The following is an 18,035-nucleotide window of genomic DNA, read 5'->3' on the forward strand; positions in this document are numbered from 1 at the left end:
ATGAGTCTCGGATTTTTCGCTATCCAATCGGCTCTTTTCAGAGCCCTGGAATTCTCGACTCGCTATTTATTTTCAGGACCCCGTATCCACGCAGCAGATTACTCAACTAACTCTTGGAAAACCTGGATCGACACAGCGGATTGCACCATCAGATTGTCAGATCCCTGGATCTTCGGAGTAGATTACTCAATCCAATTTGCAGAGCCCTGGATCTATGCAGCGGATTGCACCATCGACGACTCAGCTCTTTTTACAGCACCGGACTACTCATTTCGCAATCGGCCCTTTTCAGGGCCCCAATCTCTTATAATGTTGGCTAATATTGCTTCGCTATCTATTTCATTTAATACAAATTGCTACTTTATTAATTATTCCATCCTTTGTGATGGTTTAACGTTTTTCAAAAATGTGAAGGAGACCGTTTTAATAATCCGCACTTGAAACCAGTCGACGCATTTCAAGGTCAACAACTCTCCCAACATGAAAAGCTGATGAGAATTCGTATTTGAAAAGCCTGAAAATTTATAAAATTCATTAATTAAGAGGATGGGCTTTTGATTGGCTGATGGTCTTCTGGAAGGGGGAGGCCTGAGGAATATATATAAATAGAGGAATTTCTGAGGAGCTCCTCAGTTGCGGTTCAGATCTCCCCGCGGACGGATCTATTCGCGAGAAAAAGAGTTATCTCTAATCAGAACATAGCGGATGATCATAATAACTTCGAGGCTAATCGTTTAATGCAAATTTTGCGTTTCTAAACCTAATTTCCATTACTCCTTCCTTCCTGGATTCTTTAAAGATTTTTTTTAACTTTGTGATCACGATAATAAAATTGTTAAACTTAAAAAAAATTACAATTCATGATTGGTGTCTTTCAAGTTAAAGAAGAATGTGAGTTAATTCTTGGTTTGATAAATTAAATTTAATTATCATTTTTTATAGAATTGAAAATAAAATTAAAAAGTGCATTCTGAAATAGCACCGAATGTATAAAATTGAAAATAAAATTCAAAAGTACATTCTGAAATAGCACCGAATGTATTAAATTGAAAATAAAATTCAAGAGTACATTCTGAAATAGCACCGAATGTATTAAATTAACGTGAATAGTGAAAATTAGTGAAGCGAAAATTAGTGAAGTGAAAATTAGTGAAGTGAAAATTAATGAAGTGAAAATTCTGAACAAGTGTGAGGCGACTTCCTGCTATATCGATGGTTGGACCTGCAGCAGCATCTCCCGGATATATGGTGAGTCAAGTTATCAACAAATATAAATGCGAACTGACACTGCGATCGACATTTATCCCCTCGATAGGGATTTAATACTTTTCACAAAACTATTAGAACTATTCGAAATTCTTTTCTTCTTGAATATCAATTTTCAACGAAGTCCTGACTTATGCGAGTTCCGCCAAAATTTCGACGAAATTGTCGACATAATTCGTATAAATTTTATTTGTTGGGCGCCCGTCACGAACATCGTTTTTTCTTCATTCATAATTTCGCGGTAAAGTGAGGTTTTCGGTGTATGCACTGAGTGCGATTGAAAAAACGTAAACAAATGGAAGTTGACGAGTAATTTCCCTCCAAAACGTTTCGTCTGCGATTTCCCATGGATTAAACCGGTAAGTCCATTAATTGAGTGAAATTCTCATCATATAAATAATTATTACATTTCCATAAATATTTTTGACAACAGGTCACCGTATTTTTAACAATTAAAAGGGGTTATGTCTGAATATCAAAACCTAATCAACTTTTTAATTGTTAAATGTCGGATAACGGATCAATGAGTGGATTTACAGAAAAATGTCAGAAGAAATATTTATTCACAATTCCATCAGCTTCAAAAAAGGTCCTATGATATTTCTGTCTAAATCCACTGGTTTACTTGAATATTCTACATATTAATTTCGTGAGATCTATTTGAAATAGATTAAATACTGAATCATGGTGACTGAAGAGACCGTTGAACCTCCGAAAAAGCCTCCACCGTCGTTCAAATCCTCGACCTTTCAGCAGACATTCAGGCCGATCTCTGTATCAGGAAAGAAACGAACCTGGAAGTCATTAAAACAAGTTCTAGCCCAGGAACGAACATTACCCTGGCCCCCAGAGGCAGTTCACTGTAAGTCTCATTGCATGAGTCCTCAGTAAAAACGAAAGGTCATCAATACGATCATTTATTTGCAGACAGTTCAATTAACGCTCCACCAAGCTTCAAACCTGCCAAAAAATACTCAGACATCTCAGGATTACCTGTAAGTTCGATCCCTAAAAAATACACCCCTTAAAATTCGAATCACCCTTTTAAAAACCACTCCGTAAAAATAAAAATGATGGGAACAAGGGAAAATGGTACTCGGTGAAATTAAAAACTCAATTATTCATAGGAGATAATGAAAATTCATTCGTGATAATTCTTACATGATAACTCGATGAAGAAGTGATGGAACTTTCTTATGAACGCTCGATTATTTCTACCGAATTAATTAATTATCGACTCGAGGAGGAAATACCACTATTCTAATATTGAAGCAATAATTATTGAAATTATAACTGAAAATGAACAGTAATGAATGGTAAAAAGATGACAGAATAGGCTGTAAAAAAATTCTCGGACATTTCCCCCTGTTAAAAAATTCTTCTCCCTGAACCAAGAATTGCCAGAAGAATTAATTTTTAATTAATTTCTTACAGGCACGATATACAGATCCCCAAACAAAATTGTACTACGCAACGGCCGATGAATTTTCAACAGTGCGTAGTCTTCCAATGGACATAACAGCTGGGTACTTGGCCCTCCGTGGTGCATCAAGTATCGTAGGTTAATAAAACGCCCAAAAATTTCACAATTGCTGCAATTTAAATCCAGATTATCCATAAATTATTGTTCTCGTAAACTCCCATTTTGATATTTCATACATTACACTCATGTCGTTAAAAAAGTTTGTCCATTACAATTTAATAAATCTTATTTACTGACGAATCTACGCGTAATAATGGGATGATTGGATGGGACATTGGATTCTCATCGATTCTATTGTTCGCCCGGTTTTTTTGTTTTCGTTTTATTATCTTAAGTTACGTCATTTGTCTAACCCCCCCCTGGCATATGTCACAAGAGTTGTCTCAGTTACATATTTTCATGCAGAGCCCTTGTGGTACTCACAATGGGCATTGACTTTTGCTTAAAATGTCCATCGAGGCCTAACTTAAGAATCACGCATTCACGGTGTGCACAATTACTTCTTTTTTTTTTGTCATTCAAAATGTTGTAACACGTTTTTGAGAGGATTTAAAACGCTTTTTTTATGGCTTTTAATTTTATTTATCGAGTGTATTTGGTCTGTCGAGGTGGTTTCGTTCACTCCAGGTCTGGCATTTCGTCGTCATCGCTGTCTGCACCGTCGGCATCGTCAGCCATGTCGTCGAGGTCGTCGAAATTTGGTTTTGCGTCACCAGCCCCAGCACCACCGAGGTAGCTCATAGTTTTCATCATCTGTTGATTTTAATCGGGGGTTTGAGTTAATTTTTTCAATGCTCTGAAATTTCTTTCATCAATATTATTTGCAGAAATATTGCATCATCCTTAATATCTCTGCTCCTGAGAGATGCAGCAAAATCTTTGTGGGAAACTTTTTGTACCTATTGAAATAATTCACAAAAAATGTCCAACAATAATTTTTCTGGTTTCCACCGGTCCAGAGATATCAACAACAAAGTCACAGCTAAAAATTGAAATATCTCCAATAACTGAATACGTCAACGATTGACTCCCTAAAAATCATTTACCGATTCCAAATCACGTGGGTTTTCATCGCTCTCATTGTCAGTATCGTCCTCGTCCTTCCACTTATTGAAGTCATTCTTCAACCAGTGATACTTCTTATTTTCCTTGACCAATCGTGGCCAGTAGGGTCCCTCCTCTTTCTTCGTAAGTATCATCTCGATAAGTCTGCCTTTAGTATTCTGGACAGTCTTATCAGGATCAATTTCTTTGTACAAATTAATCGTCACCTCGTGGTCCTTCTTCTCTGTGCCCCCAGTTCCCTTGAAATATATTTTCTCTGGCTCGATCTTTATTGTGGGATCTTTGCAATCCTCCAGGCAAATTGTTACGTAGAGAATAGAACTTCTCTGTGCCCACACCACTGGGGGAGGAGTGATTCTGAAATAATTCGTGAGGACCATTTATCATTTAAGGCAATTATCGTGGGGAATTATTCCGAGATATTTGTAAAAGAATAATTTTTTCACTCATCTGACTGAAATAGAATTTAAAAATTAAAAAAAAATGTATTACAATAACAAAAAGTTATGATGATTTATAATATTTGCAACTAATTGAGAAAATCTAAAATTTTTGGAGTTCAAATGAAAATTTTGACTTTTCCCCAGAAACGCAAAAAATAATTCAACGAGTAGAAAATTCCCGAATTGCCCGTAACGAGTTGTAGCTTTTAAAAAATTTTATAGGCACGCGGTCATTAACAATTATAGGTTAGAAATCCTCGCAATTCGCCTTGGAGAGAAAACGCTAGTCACTAAACAGGAAGTGATGGCTAATCTCTCGAACAAGCTTCGAATCCCCTAAATAAAGCCTTTTCATCCCCAACAATTTAATCATGCATCGAAATCCGAATTGTGCAGTCGTCATTTATAAATTGAAAATAGCGAGAAGAAAAGAGTGAAACCCTAGAAGATGCGATACATTCCGCATTACGGGATGCTCCTGGGTGTCGATTTGAGGTTCTGGGAAAGAGTTATCCCCTGGAGTTGATCCAGAGGCTGGATACGAAATTCAAACTATCGTGGATTTATTTTGGGATTTATTCGGGGACGTGGGGATGATAAAAACGGTCTTAGACGCCGGTTTTTCCAGAAACTTCACGAATCAATAAGAATTCTCAACAACATGGCGGTGTGCGAATCCACAGGGACGTTTATTATCATTTTTCGGAGTTTTACGTGGAATTTTCGAGTAATACTCGTTGAAGGGCTGGTGTGGGATTGTCTGAGGGCTGTTTTTAGGGATTTTTTGAGTGGATTTTTGTCTACTTACTGATTTTCTTGACTCATTTTAACGAACCGCTATCTTCCGTGGGAAGGAAACAAACACAGCGCGCACCTTTGCCCACACAATATCGCGCCACAGTAGAAATTCTTTTCGATATATCGATGTGGCGATTGCTCGAGACAGCCTTCTGCGCATGTGCACGGGGGTTCCAGGGGGATTTGAATAGAGTAACTGCACATTTTTTTTCTATCGCGTGGAAGCTTTGTGATAGATCTTTTTGTCAATTTTATAATTCTGCCTGGAACATATGTGGAATGATGAAAAATTAAATTTTTTCACCTTCCGACATTTTTTAACGATTCATTGTGTCATTGGGTTAATATTTTTCGGAAATTTCTTAAAAAATTGAAACGACGCGATTTTATGAGAAAATTTAGAAAATATTACACTGTATTATTTTATTATATTTAATAGTATTTAATAAAATACTATTAAAATACTTGAAAAATGCGTAGATATCCTCGATAAAAATGAAAAATACAAATAAAGATTTCCAATGCAAGGACTCTCATGGCTGAGGGTAAGCAACAGGAAGTAAACACCAAATCAAAGAGAGAGTAACCAATTCCCATCCTTACAACAAACTTGATAGACCAGAGTGGGAAATAGTACCATTACTATCGCACATTGTAGATTGTAGGTCATTCTCAAAGCAGGAGGTGGAGGGGATCCTGGTGGGGCTTTACCCTTCTGCCTTCTGCTGGTGGCCACCAACTAACTGGACATGGAGACGGTGCAACAGTCTCTTTCTCCTGGAGGTTCGATCCACAGGTGATTCCATAAATCCTCTCACTCCACAAACAAATCCCAACTCCATACAAAAGAAAAACAATATCTTACTCGATAATTTTTAAATCCTGATTCAAAAATTTTTGATGTCTACCTAGTGGACAATACTGTTCCTCAATTCCATAGTTCGATAGTTCGATAGTTCAATAGTTCGATTGTTCCATAGTTGTGATCCTGAAAAATTTTATTTAATTTAACTAGACGGAGTTGGAATTTTCAGTTGGATGTAGTTCAATGAAATTTCGACGTAATTCAAGGTTGAATGGGAATTTTTCAACTTTCTTGAAGGATTCGATAATAAAATCGGTGACAGCAGGTGCACACGTGGTAGTGAATTAATGGTGTCAGTGTCAAGGAATATCTAGACAGAATGATAGATCAAATGGAGATCTATGAAAATATTTGATGGGTCAGATCTATAGGGATGGTACCGCTTACTCCGATTTTGTAATCACTGTGTTAATAGTTGGATCGTTAACGACATGTCGACGAGCTCACTATTCTACAAGGACAAATACGCCGTAAGTTTTTTTTTAATCTATTCTCGTTTTTTTTTACACTGCCAATGCCAACGGCCATTTGCACTGGGTCTAGTTTATTGTAGTTTTACGGCGCGTTGAAAAGTTTTCACGAGTTTTTTAGGATCTCGGTTGAGAGTTTGTGGATTAGTTTCTGTGGTGAGAGTTCTGTGGGGAAATATTCCAGGGGTGCAGATTTTTTTTATTAGAATCCAATTAGGAATGAATAATCCATGTTCAGGTGTTGATGAGAATTTTAGGATTTTGGTCGATCGATATTTAGGCAGGAATTATTGGGTTTGAAGGAAAATACTGAGAGATCTTTTTTGTGGGAAATTTTGTGAGCTACGGAAAATTATTATAACGTTTTCTTCTAAAATATACTCTTCTCAGGATAAATCGGCAATTAACAGTAATTAACTGAATTATTAATATTTCATGGTTTTAACATTATCGCCAACAATTGGAGTGAGAAATATTTATGTGAAGTTATTTCTAATTCAATTTGAAAGGATTTGTAATGTGGCTCGTACTTTTTGCAATTCCATGTGAATGAGTTTGTTTATTTATTTTTTATTTTGTGAGATGGATATATTGGTATTGGGCAATTGCGATTGTTCTCGGAGATAGTCTAATCGTTTGGGGCAGTCAGTCAATATCGAAATGATAATGAATCGTTCCAATTTCCTCGTTTCTTGATCGAGAGGTTTATTTCCTCGGCTTGAAGATGACCTTTTTAGATTGAAAATATTCTGCATTAGAACGGAGTTTAAGTATTTAGAGAGGGGAATGCTTTTTTTCTTGAGATCGTTTCTGATGTGAAACGTATTCTCCTTTGAGAACTAGAGGACGTGAGGTATTTTCATTATTTTTCACTGAAGGAATCGATTTTATATATTGAAAGGTTTTATTGACTCCAAAATTTCAAGTGAAAGAACTTGAAATTATTGACAACAGCAGGAATTAATTTGTTATTAAACTAAATATAGTTTAAAAATTGCGAATGTAAAATGCCCAATTCCATGGAAAAATTTAAATGGAATCGTGAATTGTTTAAAATATCTTGGAACCTGAGGGACATAACAAAATTTTCCTCAGAACGTTTTTTATAGAGGAGATCAATGGCTATAAAAAGAAGTCTGACCAAAATTTTGCCATCCCTGCTGCATTTCGAGATATTCTCAGAAAACTTGCCTATAAACTAAATCGATTTGTTACCCTTTACGTCTTCTCTGCCGATTTTATTGCAGTAAATTCAATTCAAATAAATAAAGTTGTCGAGTAGCTGAACGCTTCATGTCCTCGTAGTCAAACCGTTATTTTCCGTAATTAAATCCACAATAATGTTTATCGAGCACTGAAACCTGCTCGAATGCACTCACAGATATCATTACAAAATGAAACCGATATATTCATGAGGTATTGAAATTAATCACCGGTTGCAGTGAAAATTCACAAATTGAAACTGTGAGTCAGTACCACCTTGAATTCTTCAACTAAACATAACGAATTAACAATAATTATTAATTGAGTCCAATCCTGAAATTCTAATTTCCTAAAAATTCTCAGAATTCAGGTAGTCGATCAATTTCCCATGAATATCTCAGAATCTAAAAGAGTTATCAAATTTTTTATAATAACATTTTTTGTCCAGCGAATTGAGAGCTACGAAAAACATTACGGTGAAAATTTCGCTATTTCGCTTATATTCGGAGATATTCCTTGAAGCCCAACCGATTTACCGTTTCGGTCCTGAATCCCCCCTAGAAAAATCGTCTGCACTTGACTCTTGAATGGATTTCTCTCGGTATTGATTTGAATTGGAACAATCATATGTAAAAAAAGAAATACCACAAGACAATGGGATATGAGGGGTAATTACCGAATGACTCAGAATGACTTTGTTTCCACATTTGTAAAGGTACACGAGAACCGATCGCCCATCGATACACAAATACTCACGAATCATTGAAATAGCACGCGATAAGCTATCGCCTCACACCCACGGATATCTCTCCTTATCAATGTTTAAAAACCCATAAATTGACGAATAAAGTCAGTACGAACGATTTCCTCGGAGTCGAGATCTCGTTAATTATGCAACAATTATTTTGCAATTCGACTGGTCACTTCCTCTCGTGCTAACTCTTGTAAAGAGCACAGAAATTTGAGTGAATAGTCAGTGTATCCTCCAGCTGGATGATTCATTATTTTATTTTCCGCAACTGCGCGATACCTGATGCTGAGGTAAGGCCTTTCATGCTAGAGTCATCATTAGTGATGATGATGGCGAGAGGATGTGATCGTGTATTTGTGATTGCTTTGTGATTTGTCCGCTGATTAATTTTGATATGGACATCTTAACCTGCACAGGATTTCTCGGGCTCAAGGTATTCTGAATTATCAGATTTTTTTCATTGCCAAATATTTGGACAAAGTATTTAGCAATTAATCGATTGCTAAACTGTTGAGTAGAACCCTTTGACGATGAAGAAAACGAGTCATAAATTCTGTGGTCAATTACTCTTCCAATTACTATCAATAATAATTAACGCAACGAATGTAATTCACTTGGTGAAATTTGTGGGAGTGATGCAGATGAAAATTGAGACAACTTGAGACGAGATAATTGTTCGCCCACGTTCTTCTCACGTCCCTAAATGTCGAAAAAGGGAACGGGCGATTAGTCTTAGCCTTGTAACCGTTTGTTATTTATCTTTACACCATAATTTCACCGACTCTGGACATTAATTTCCCGTAAAATACGCCATATTTGTCGTTTTAATTCGTCTTGTTTTCGTATTTTTCCAGTTATAAAAATCATTTTAGAAAAGATCCTCGATAATTAATGACATTTTCAGAAAACGTAAAAATAAATTCTTAATCTTCGCACACAGAACTCTTGACATTTGGTACTGGACAATTACGAAAATAGTTTCTTAATTCGATATAAATCATAAATAATAGCCACTCCATTACGTGGTTTCCCAAATGAAAACTGAAAGTACTGGAAATAAAAAATAACCGTGTGTGCGTGACTGATGATCTCTCACATATGTGTTACACACTTCCATGTAAACATGGGGATTAATACATTTCTCGATATATATATCTGTACGAGGGAATTCGATGAGAATTGGCCGTTGCAGGTTAGCCAGAGCACCGGGAAAAGTAGCGCTTGTGGTTTTCCGCAAGAACCCGTTATTTACCTCCACCTTTGCCTATGTAATACCTAAAATACCTCTTTCATCCCACCAACATCAATCCTACATCCATCTTATTCTACAGCTGTTCAACGTTCCCTGACTGACAATTTTACGTTGACATTCTGGAGGCAATTCAATTTCGATCTGACTCCCATCCATTTGCATAGCTATTCAATCTTGTAAAATTAGTCTCAAAATTTCAAGTAGAAAAATTGGTCAATTTTTCCACTGACGGAAAGTAATCCCATATTTTATATTGATTTTCCAGTTGAATTATCTCAATTAATTTTTATCTGTATTTCAAATTTCAAAATATTTTATAATTTCATCCAAGAATTTTCGCTCTAAACAGTAATAGCTGGAAAGGTAGCGAAATAAATCAAGATTTTGAAGTACCACAAAGTATTGGTAAATTTCCGGTAATAATAGCCAACATAACGTATAGTCCAGAGATATGGAATGAATAAAAATGACCGATGGCAATGCCGAAGACCACTGGTAAAACGATAAAATCAGGGATGACGCAAACTATTGAAAAGCGTAAAGACCAGTCTCCACTGTATTCCCACAGAAATAGGTGTAATTTACTCGTTCCCGAAAGGAGAGCTTCTCACGATTATATATTAGTATTAAAATAATTCCCCGAGGGAGATATCCCTCGTGACGTTAAAATTGCACACGGACGCTGGCCAAAGTTCAACCGGCTTTTATTTGATTACATAATTATGAATAAAATACACGAAATCAACTACTCGTTTTATTGGCATAGAGTAAGTTGGTGTCAACTCATCAGACAGTCCAATGGGGCGGACATATCCTCAGGGTGGGTGAAAGTCTTATGTCATCGAATCATACATCTCATACCGACATACTGGGCCTACGCAATTCATAATGTACTCAACAGCTGATTATTACTCTCGCCTTCTAATCCTCAAATATTTTATTAAATTACGAGGGAATCATAAAAATACTGAGAATTTTTTTTAATTGAGGGATTAATGGGGTAATTATTTTCCATAATCCCACCCAAAAAATCGGTATTCCCAAAAATATTTTACATTTTTACATTCATTCATTTCAAACAATAAATAATGATAATAATTATTTATTATTATTTTTTCGAATCTTTCCAAAATTTGAATGATTTTTTCAATTAAATTAAATTAATTGAATAATTGTTTTAATAAACTTTCAATAAATTCTATTGTTTCATTCCTGTGAATATCTGGGGAACCGGAAGTGGAATTTCACGATCTATCATAGAAAGCCAGACAGTTTTCACTCGAAAGCCCCTCGGGACAATAATTTTTCGTTAATTACTCAAGACCTGATTTTGGTTAATTACTCAAAGCGAGAGTTCTGAACTATCCCAATAAATTCTCCACGCAGAGACGAAGAAAAATTCATGGGTTATGAAATGAAGTGTAAAGGGCAAACATGTTGGAATTGATGATGATCGAAAAAGAGTATGAAAAATCGAATTGGAAAGTAACGCTCAGTACTTCCGTTACATAGAATATCTCGTTAGAAGTTGTAAAGAAGACGTTCACCACATTGTGGTGGAGACTAGACGTTTGAATGCGTGTTTTACAGATATGGGGTCTTGAGTGTCGAGAGCAGTGCACCTCCCAGGGGTGAAAGTCTTACATCATCAATGCATCTTGTTATGGTCTGGACACTAGATCTCCATATGCATGAAGTGAAATACGATAACTGGTAATGCCTTCAGCAGACTGATTTTTTTTTTAACAAGGGGCTATTCCCTTGAACATACAGTGATTGCGGGGTCTTAAAAGTGATTTCGTCATTACCATTTGGTGATTTGCAATTATCTAATTTTAGATCCAATTTATGAGTCCATTCAATTTTCACTCCAAATGTTCATTTGGAGTGAACATTAATATAATTACGATCTAATAATACGATGCTCATAGATTTATTTTTGGAAATACCCCATAATATTCGAATTTTCACGAAAACCAAATTTCTGTTTTTCGCCGGAAAGTTCTAGAATTCTAATTTTCCGGAAATTGAATTCTAAAAATTCCGCAAGTTTCACCCATGAAAACTAAAATTTATCCGTGACAATTTCCATTCCAAATGCTGTACGGGAATTTCCTCAAAAATTTTCCTCTGTAGGAGTTTCCATGGACCAGAGGGAGAACCCATTGATAATTTCCTTTTATCCTCCTGACAATATATCCAGTGTTATAATTTATCGATGAAAATTATCGGTTGTTACCCCAAGAAATCTGCACCAGTCAAACAAATTTATTACAATTTTACTCCATTTTTTTCTCGCAGACAAGTGCTCAACTTTCAAACGAACCCGAGTGTTTTTTCGACGTTAAATACCGTTAACATTCTGTTGGCGGTAAAAATGAGGAGATTTATGACGAAACGTAGGACCTGGTTCGATCATCAAGCGAAATGTTCTGTTTTTTACCCGATCGGATATTTGTACGTAATCCGTAGACGTGGGTCATCAGGTGAACGGATAGTTAAATGGATTCCATTACTCATCTAGATTTATCGGTGACAGTCCATCCCGCACTCCAGTTATCTCTGGAAAAACATTTAGTGCCTTGGACTATGTTTTTGTTTTTCTCATTGTTTTTTCATTTGCCTTGCCTTGGGTTTCATTCCTCATGATTGAGGTGATCATGTAGGTGGATATTTCAATGGATCCATTGTCTTACATTCTTCTGGTTCGTGGGTATTTGCCCATGAATATTTCATTCCACAGGTTGAGCTTTTCAAATGTCCAAATCACTCAATTCTCGTTGTCTCCTGCGTTGAGATTAAAATTATCCGGAAATTGCCCGGAGAAAAATGGAAATAGTACATAATATATCTTCTTTCGATCTTCCGAATGTAAATATTCATCATAATAATATTGCTAATAATAATAAAATGAAAGAAGTCATGAAGAGGCGTGAAGTGTAAAAATTTTGAAAAATCAAAAAACGTCAAAAATTTGGAAAATCGCGGACGATATCGCACAATATTAAAATCTATTCATGATCTTTATGGAGATTTACTATAAAATTCAATGAAATAATTTTCAAAACGCAATCAATCACAAATTTACTAATTAAAAAACCAAAAGTCCTCAGATACTCCCAGGAATAAATGCCAGTGAAATTTTCTGGTCTACAAAAAACGTCTTCTCCATTTTCTCTCAGTAGTTCTTCATATAATTGCTCATTCATCAAGACAGATGTTATTATCGAAAAAATTACAGTATTCTCCAGAAATTGAATTTCCACCGAACGTTAAATAAATTACGTGGTTTCTCGGTTATTAAGGACGCATTGTATTGCAGAATAAACTTTCATGTTGAAATCCCTCTATTCAAGGTCAATTTCTACTGTCTCTATTGTTGAAGAAGATCGCAAGTCTTTGAAATCAGGTCGGCGACCCTCCAACGAGTCGCCAATGCGTGAACATTACGAACTCAGGCTCGTCGTGCATCAGGTGAAATGAGAAACTCATCATGTCGACAGTAAATCTATTGCAAGAATTCTAGTTACGCTTTATAATAATAATAATAATATAATATTTATAATTATTAATACTACTTATATTATATTCTCTGAGGCAATCGTCTATTGGTTACATATTTGAAGTCCCCTACAATTTTTTTAGCCGTCCAAAAGGAAGTGCAATTTTTCTCCCTCAAATGATTCATTGAAGTACTTCCGCCATTATTATTTCACAATATACTAGACCTACCAAATCTGGATTATCGGCTGTTAGATGCATCTAGGAAAGAATCGATAATCCACATGCCAAAATCTGCACGATTAAACATAAAAATTTAATTTTTTTTGTAAAATTGATGGATATTTAAAAAATGATGTATGATAGTATTTAATTTGCTTTGATATATTGTGAAATTATTCACGAGTATGGATAACTGCGGAAGTACCTTAATTCGAGTTGTTCGCGAATGGATTCTGTGGTAGATGCAAAGGAAAACACATGGCAATGTGAAATCTGTGGGGACTGGTTGCCCCTTCACCAGAGTAATATCCTCCATGTACTCCATATCATATTCATTTTCTTCCCCGTTTCCTCACTCCAAAGAGGGTTGGCACAGTTGTACGTGTTTCCTGTATACTAACCGCCAGACAATACCGAAAGGTCGTGCACGCGACGTGTTGCCACCGTAAATGGCCACCGAGGAAGGAAGGCCTCTAAGAAAAATTACAGTTTTAATATCTAACAATGCATTTTGCTGTGTATCCCACTTTCTCATTATTTTTATGGCTGTTGGACGCGTTAATCCGACCACCAAGTGTTCACTAGTCGTTGTATCCGGCTTTTGAGTTATCTCTTGAGTGCGGAGCAACATTGAAACACAAAATGGGGTACTAAAAGCTAAATGGCCGATTGCCCCGTGATTTGATGGACGTCTGCCATTTGTTGGGATCATTTGGCGTACGTGGAGATTATCTTTATCGTCGGTCAAACGACTCCTGCGGCTCGACCTTTCCCCTCTTGCGGATCTTTTAATTAGCGAATCGGCGGGTAATCACGGCCAATGTACAAGAATAAATTCATCAGCTTTTGAACAATTTCCCAACTCGAATTATTACGAAATAATCATCAAAAAAAATATTAAAACCTGGAAAAATTTTATATTCTAAAAAAAAATTATAGTATTGGTAATGAGTTTTTTTTTTGATGTTTCAAGTGATATTTTAAATCTCAAGGGCAAAAATCAGTAAAGTGAATCAAAATTCGTTTAACTGTATAATTATCCACCGACGCAGAAGAGATTTATCTGACGACGAATTCGTGTGATAGATAAGAGCCCACGTGACTACGCAGAGAAAAAAATTTGTGAAAAATTACGTGACAACTCACGTATACACTAAGTACATACTATAAACATATAATTTTAATAAATACACATATTACATAAGTCGGTAGAATAGATCGGTGAAACAAAGCGTTTTATCAATTTTTTCAACGATTTCAAATTCCATAAAAAGTTGACAGTAACTCCCATCACAATAAACATTTATTTAATTAAATTTTTTATTAACAATTCCGTCATTAAATAGCATGAATTTCCACTTAATTTTCCACTATTTTCAGGGAATAATAATTGACTCGAGTCATTCAAGATATTTTTATTTCCAAATTATCTGAACATAATAATAATAAAAAACTAATAATAATAATAAAAGAATATATAATAATAATAAACAAAATGAAATAGCACATTCATGACCCAAAGATGGAGATGTCACCGCGGAAGTAAGGCCCATTACTTGACGGATGTTTTGGGCCCGGAGATCGTCATTGTGTCGCAAAATTTTTTATTTTTTCTTTATTTTGTCTGTGACGAGGTCTTACCTTGAGGTGCGTCATGCAGTTCAGGGCCCCGTTTATTGAGGGGCCCATATTGAAATCCAAGGCGATTACTCTGGGTGCGCCACTCTCATTACATATATTATATTTTGGGGGGGAGGAGTTTTTTTTTTTGTGATTTATGCGTGCGCACATGTTAATTGGGATTGGGGAGAGGCTGGGACTTGTGGGTATTCCAAATATTTTTCAGACTTTGGGTTCGGTTTTGCCATTTTTTTCGGGTTTTCGTGATGGGGTTCATTCCGAGCGGATGTGCAGCATGTGGTTGAGATCCGGTATGAATTCCCACCGAGGAATTTTTACCGATCACTCGAAAAGAATCAAGCGACAACGGGAAATTCCTCAGTGTTTACCAGTAATTAATTTGGAAAGTTCTGTTCTGCATTGGGGGAATTTTTTTTTTAATTAAGTAATCGATGATGAAATTTGATAATTAGAGGAAAAGTCAATGATTATCAATTTATCTCATTACTTTAACGATCAGCGATATCTTGGGAAACTTATTACTGCAGCTTTCACAAGTAGAAACCCAAATCGAAAATTTAAAGAATCCAGGATATCTAAAAAAAAATACTCATAATTTATGTTTTTTTCTTTAATTAAACTCAATTGAGAAATACAATTTTTTTTTTATTTTAGACAAATCATTATTTTATTAAAATGGTATATTATATTATAATATAATACATATATATTTCTTATGTTATAATATTATAATCTAAACAAAATTTACTGTCATAATAAAAAAAATGTACATTCGAACAAAAACGATGGCAGTCGTAAAAAAAATTGAAAGTTCTCAGCCATTAAAAAAATCATCTCACAGAAATATCCTTCAAACGTTTTCCCATAAAATTTACCTGAAATATTCAAACAGCAATATAATTGCAAAATATTCGGAAGCCTAAGGTGTAACGTAAGAAATAAAAGTTGAGCCATTATAAAAAGAAAAAAAAAATTACCCCAACACTGATTTCCCAACGCGGAAATTCAACGGTCAATTCCCCAAATATCTGATATAAAACCGTAAAAAAAATTAAATAACAAGATTTATCACCTGAATTGAATCACACCAATTTGCTCCACTTTGAATCGAGACTAATCCGCACTTTATGACTCCATAATTCGACATCTGACACGTGCATAAACCACAGGTACACCTAGAGTAATACAAGCAGATCATAAGAATTAAGTGAATCGAGTCAGAATGATGAATTACAATCGACTCGTGCTCATTTTATTATTACGAAGACATAAAAAATCTCTTCGCATGAAGTTTTAATCATTTTTTTTTAATTCTAAAACATGGCGCACACGAGACCCCTGGGGATTTATAGTTGAAGTGCAACGATAAATAGGTGCATTCAGTGCTTTCCCAAAGAGGTATCAGAGGATACGAGTCGTTATTAACTTCGGTTCATTGAGCACGAGTAAAGGTACAGTTCATGTGTCTGGCATGAGTGATAAATACAGCACCTCAGATAATGTTTACCTCTCGGATCGATGTGAAAGGAATGGGATGGCTCTCGTTGGATCACCGATGATTCCGTTCCTGGGATTTATCCCACTGCAATCTTAAAAATATTTATTCTTATTATTATTATCATTACGGGAAATTATCAGTAGACCATCTTCAAGGGCTCTGGCCTCTGGAGGCCGACCTGTAAATGAAAAATCACTAGTTGTCCGAATTCCCTCTATAGTGCCCCCTCCCATCCTGAGGATGAGCCCTAATCACCCTAGGGCAATCCAGAATTGCGAATTTGTCGAAAAAAAGGAAAACGAGAATTTAAATAATTCAAAGAAAATGTGAAAATATTCATTATTGTTGTTATTATTATTTGTTTGAAGTTATATGTAAAGAATCGTTATTATTGAGTGGATTGAATTATTATGAATTATTTATGCAATTTATTGAATTCATTTAGGGAATTTTTCCAACGGATTCATTCAATTTAATAAAAAATAAATGAGAGTCTTAAAAAACTGAAAATTTCACTCTTTATATATTCCCAGAATTTAACTTTTCAAAACATGTGATTAATTACCATGGCGTATATAACAATTGAATTCCTAGAAGAAAATTCCAGAACGAAAGCCCGACAAAGTGACAAACAAGTGCAGAGTTCATTGACACCGAAACTAATTACTGTGCATAATGGATGTTACGTTCAAATGAACTTTTTTTTATGCAACTCGTTGATTTTTTGTCTAATTTAAAATGTGCGTGGATCCCTTGGCATTTTGCCTCACGTGCAAACAGTCAACATTGACGTGTCATCATATGACCAGGAAAGGCCTGAGAGGAAGCCCCTGCATGGGTCAATGTAACATAAATGGGGTAGAGAGACTGGAAAAAAAAAGTCAATAAATCGACTATAGAAAGTTCTCATTCGTCTCACGGATCAATCATGACGTTAAAAACAAATCGAGGATAAATGTGAGTTTTTGCACATTTACTGTACGATACGATATCACTCTCTTTGGTAATTTGCATGAGGTAATGCTGAACTGATAGAAAAATTCCACCGATGCTACCACGCAATTCAATTGAGAACTACTGTTAACTCCTAACAACTCAATAACTATCAACGAATCGTTAATGGTTATTTCTAGTTTTATTTTTTATTTTTTCCACGGAATTCGTTGCAAGAAAAATACAAATATGAAAGCGTGCGATAAAAATCAATTTTTTCACTAACTGGTAATACACTATTATGATGAGTGAAAAATGTTTTTCCTCGAGTGTAAGAATATAAATTCCGGTGGAATTTTTCCAGCAATTATGTCACCGGAATTGGATTGACTGCTTCATAAAGACTTGGGGATTTTAATGGCTGCACCGTTGCACCATTAACCCAGTCCCCAGGTATTATCGCTCCTCCGGAATGTTCATACATGATAGAGTGTACGATGTGGCCCCCAGGTACCCCAGATAATATCGCGGCAGAGTCAAAGACGATTTACCACGTTAAATCAATTCGTCTATTAACGATTGAATTCATAATATTCAACTTATGAGATGTGTAATTTCATGGGCAATTTGCTGGGAGTTAATGA

At 35.5% G+C, this 18,035-nt stretch overlaps 2 protein-coding genes and 1 long non-coding RNA gene across 5 annotated transcripts; 1 reads left to right on the forward strand and 2 right to left on the reverse strand.

The window, feature by feature from the left end:
* The first annotated feature begins 1,514 nt into the window (after positions 1-1,514).
* Positions 1,515-3,352, forward strand: LOC105265791 (INO80 complex subunit C). Of its 2 annotated transcripts, XM_011303516.1 has the most exons (5): positions 1,518-1,625; positions 1,700-1,855; positions 1,936-2,128; positions 2,194-2,261; positions 2,701-3,352. In XM_011303516.1, the coding sequence occupies exons 3-5, from the start codon at positions 1,951-1,953 to the stop codon at positions 2,830-2,832; spliced, it is 378 nt and encodes a 125-aa protein (XP_011301818.1). In that variant the 5' UTR covers positions 1,518-1,625; positions 1,700-1,855; positions 1,936-1,950; the 3' UTR covers positions 2,833-3,352. The 2 variants fall into 2 exon arrangements, with proteins under 2 accessions (XP_011301808.1, XP_011301818.1); XM_011303506.1 differs by lacking the exon at positions 1,700-1,855 and having other exon boundaries at positions 1,515-1,625.
* p23 lies at positions 3,253-5,173 on the reverse strand. 2 transcript variants are annotated; one of them, XM_011303494.1, is made up of 3 exons: positions 5,066-5,173; positions 3,796-4,171; positions 3,253-3,502 (listed from the first exon to the last, which is right to left on the reverse strand). In XM_011303494.1, the coding sequence occupies exons 1-3, from the start codon at positions 5,080-5,082 to the stop codon at positions 3,368-3,370; spliced, it is 528 nt and encodes a 175-aa protein (XP_011301796.1). In that variant the 5' UTR covers positions 5,083-5,173; the 3' UTR covers positions 3,253-3,367. The 2 variants fall into 2 exon arrangements, with proteins under 2 accessions (XP_011301796.1, XP_011301791.1); XM_011303489.1 differs by lacking the exon at positions 5,066-5,173 and having other exon boundaries at positions 3,796-4,209.
* Positions 5,174-13,087: 7,914 nt separating this feature from the next.
* On the reverse strand, positions 13,088-13,992 carry LOC105265825 (uncharacterized). Its single transcript, XR_892103.1, has 2 exons — positions 13,525-13,992; positions 13,088-13,391 (listed from the first exon to the last, which is right to left on the reverse strand). It is a non-coding gene; the product is annotated as an uncharacterized lncRNA (long non-coding RNA).
* Between the last annotated feature and the right edge of the window lie 4,043 nt (positions 13,993-18,035).

The sequence above is a fragment of the Fopius arisanus genome, unplaced genomic scaffold, assembly GCF_000806365.1.
Source record: "Fopius arisanus strain USDA-PBARC FA_bdor unplaced genomic scaffold, ASM80636v1 scaffold00002, whole genome shotgun sequence".
NCBI lineage: Eukaryota > Metazoa > Arthropoda > Insecta > Hymenoptera > Braconidae > Fopius > Fopius arisanus.

Bases quoted from the DNA above. Each gene is read 5' to 3' on its own strand.
- p23 (XM_011303489.1), bottom strand. From the start codon at position 4,194: ATGGTCCTCACGAATTATTTCAGAATCACTCCTCCCCCAGTGGTGTGG. The intron at 3,503-3,795 runs GTAAATGATTTT...TAAAATCAACAG, and splicing joins ACCCACGTGATTTGGAATCG to ATGATGAAAACTATGAGCTA.
- LOC105265791 (XM_011303506.1), top strand. From the start codon at position 1,951: ATGGTGACTGAAGAGACCGTTGAACCTCCGAAAAAGCCTCCACCGTCG. The intron at 2,129-2,193 runs GTAAGTCTCATT...ATTTATTTGCAG, and splicing joins GCCCCCAGAGGCAGTTCACT to ACAGTTCAATTAACGCTCCA. The intron at 2,262-2,700 runs GTAAGTTCGATC...AATTTCTTACAG, and splicing joins CAGACATCTCAGGATTACCT to GCACGATATACAGATCCCCA.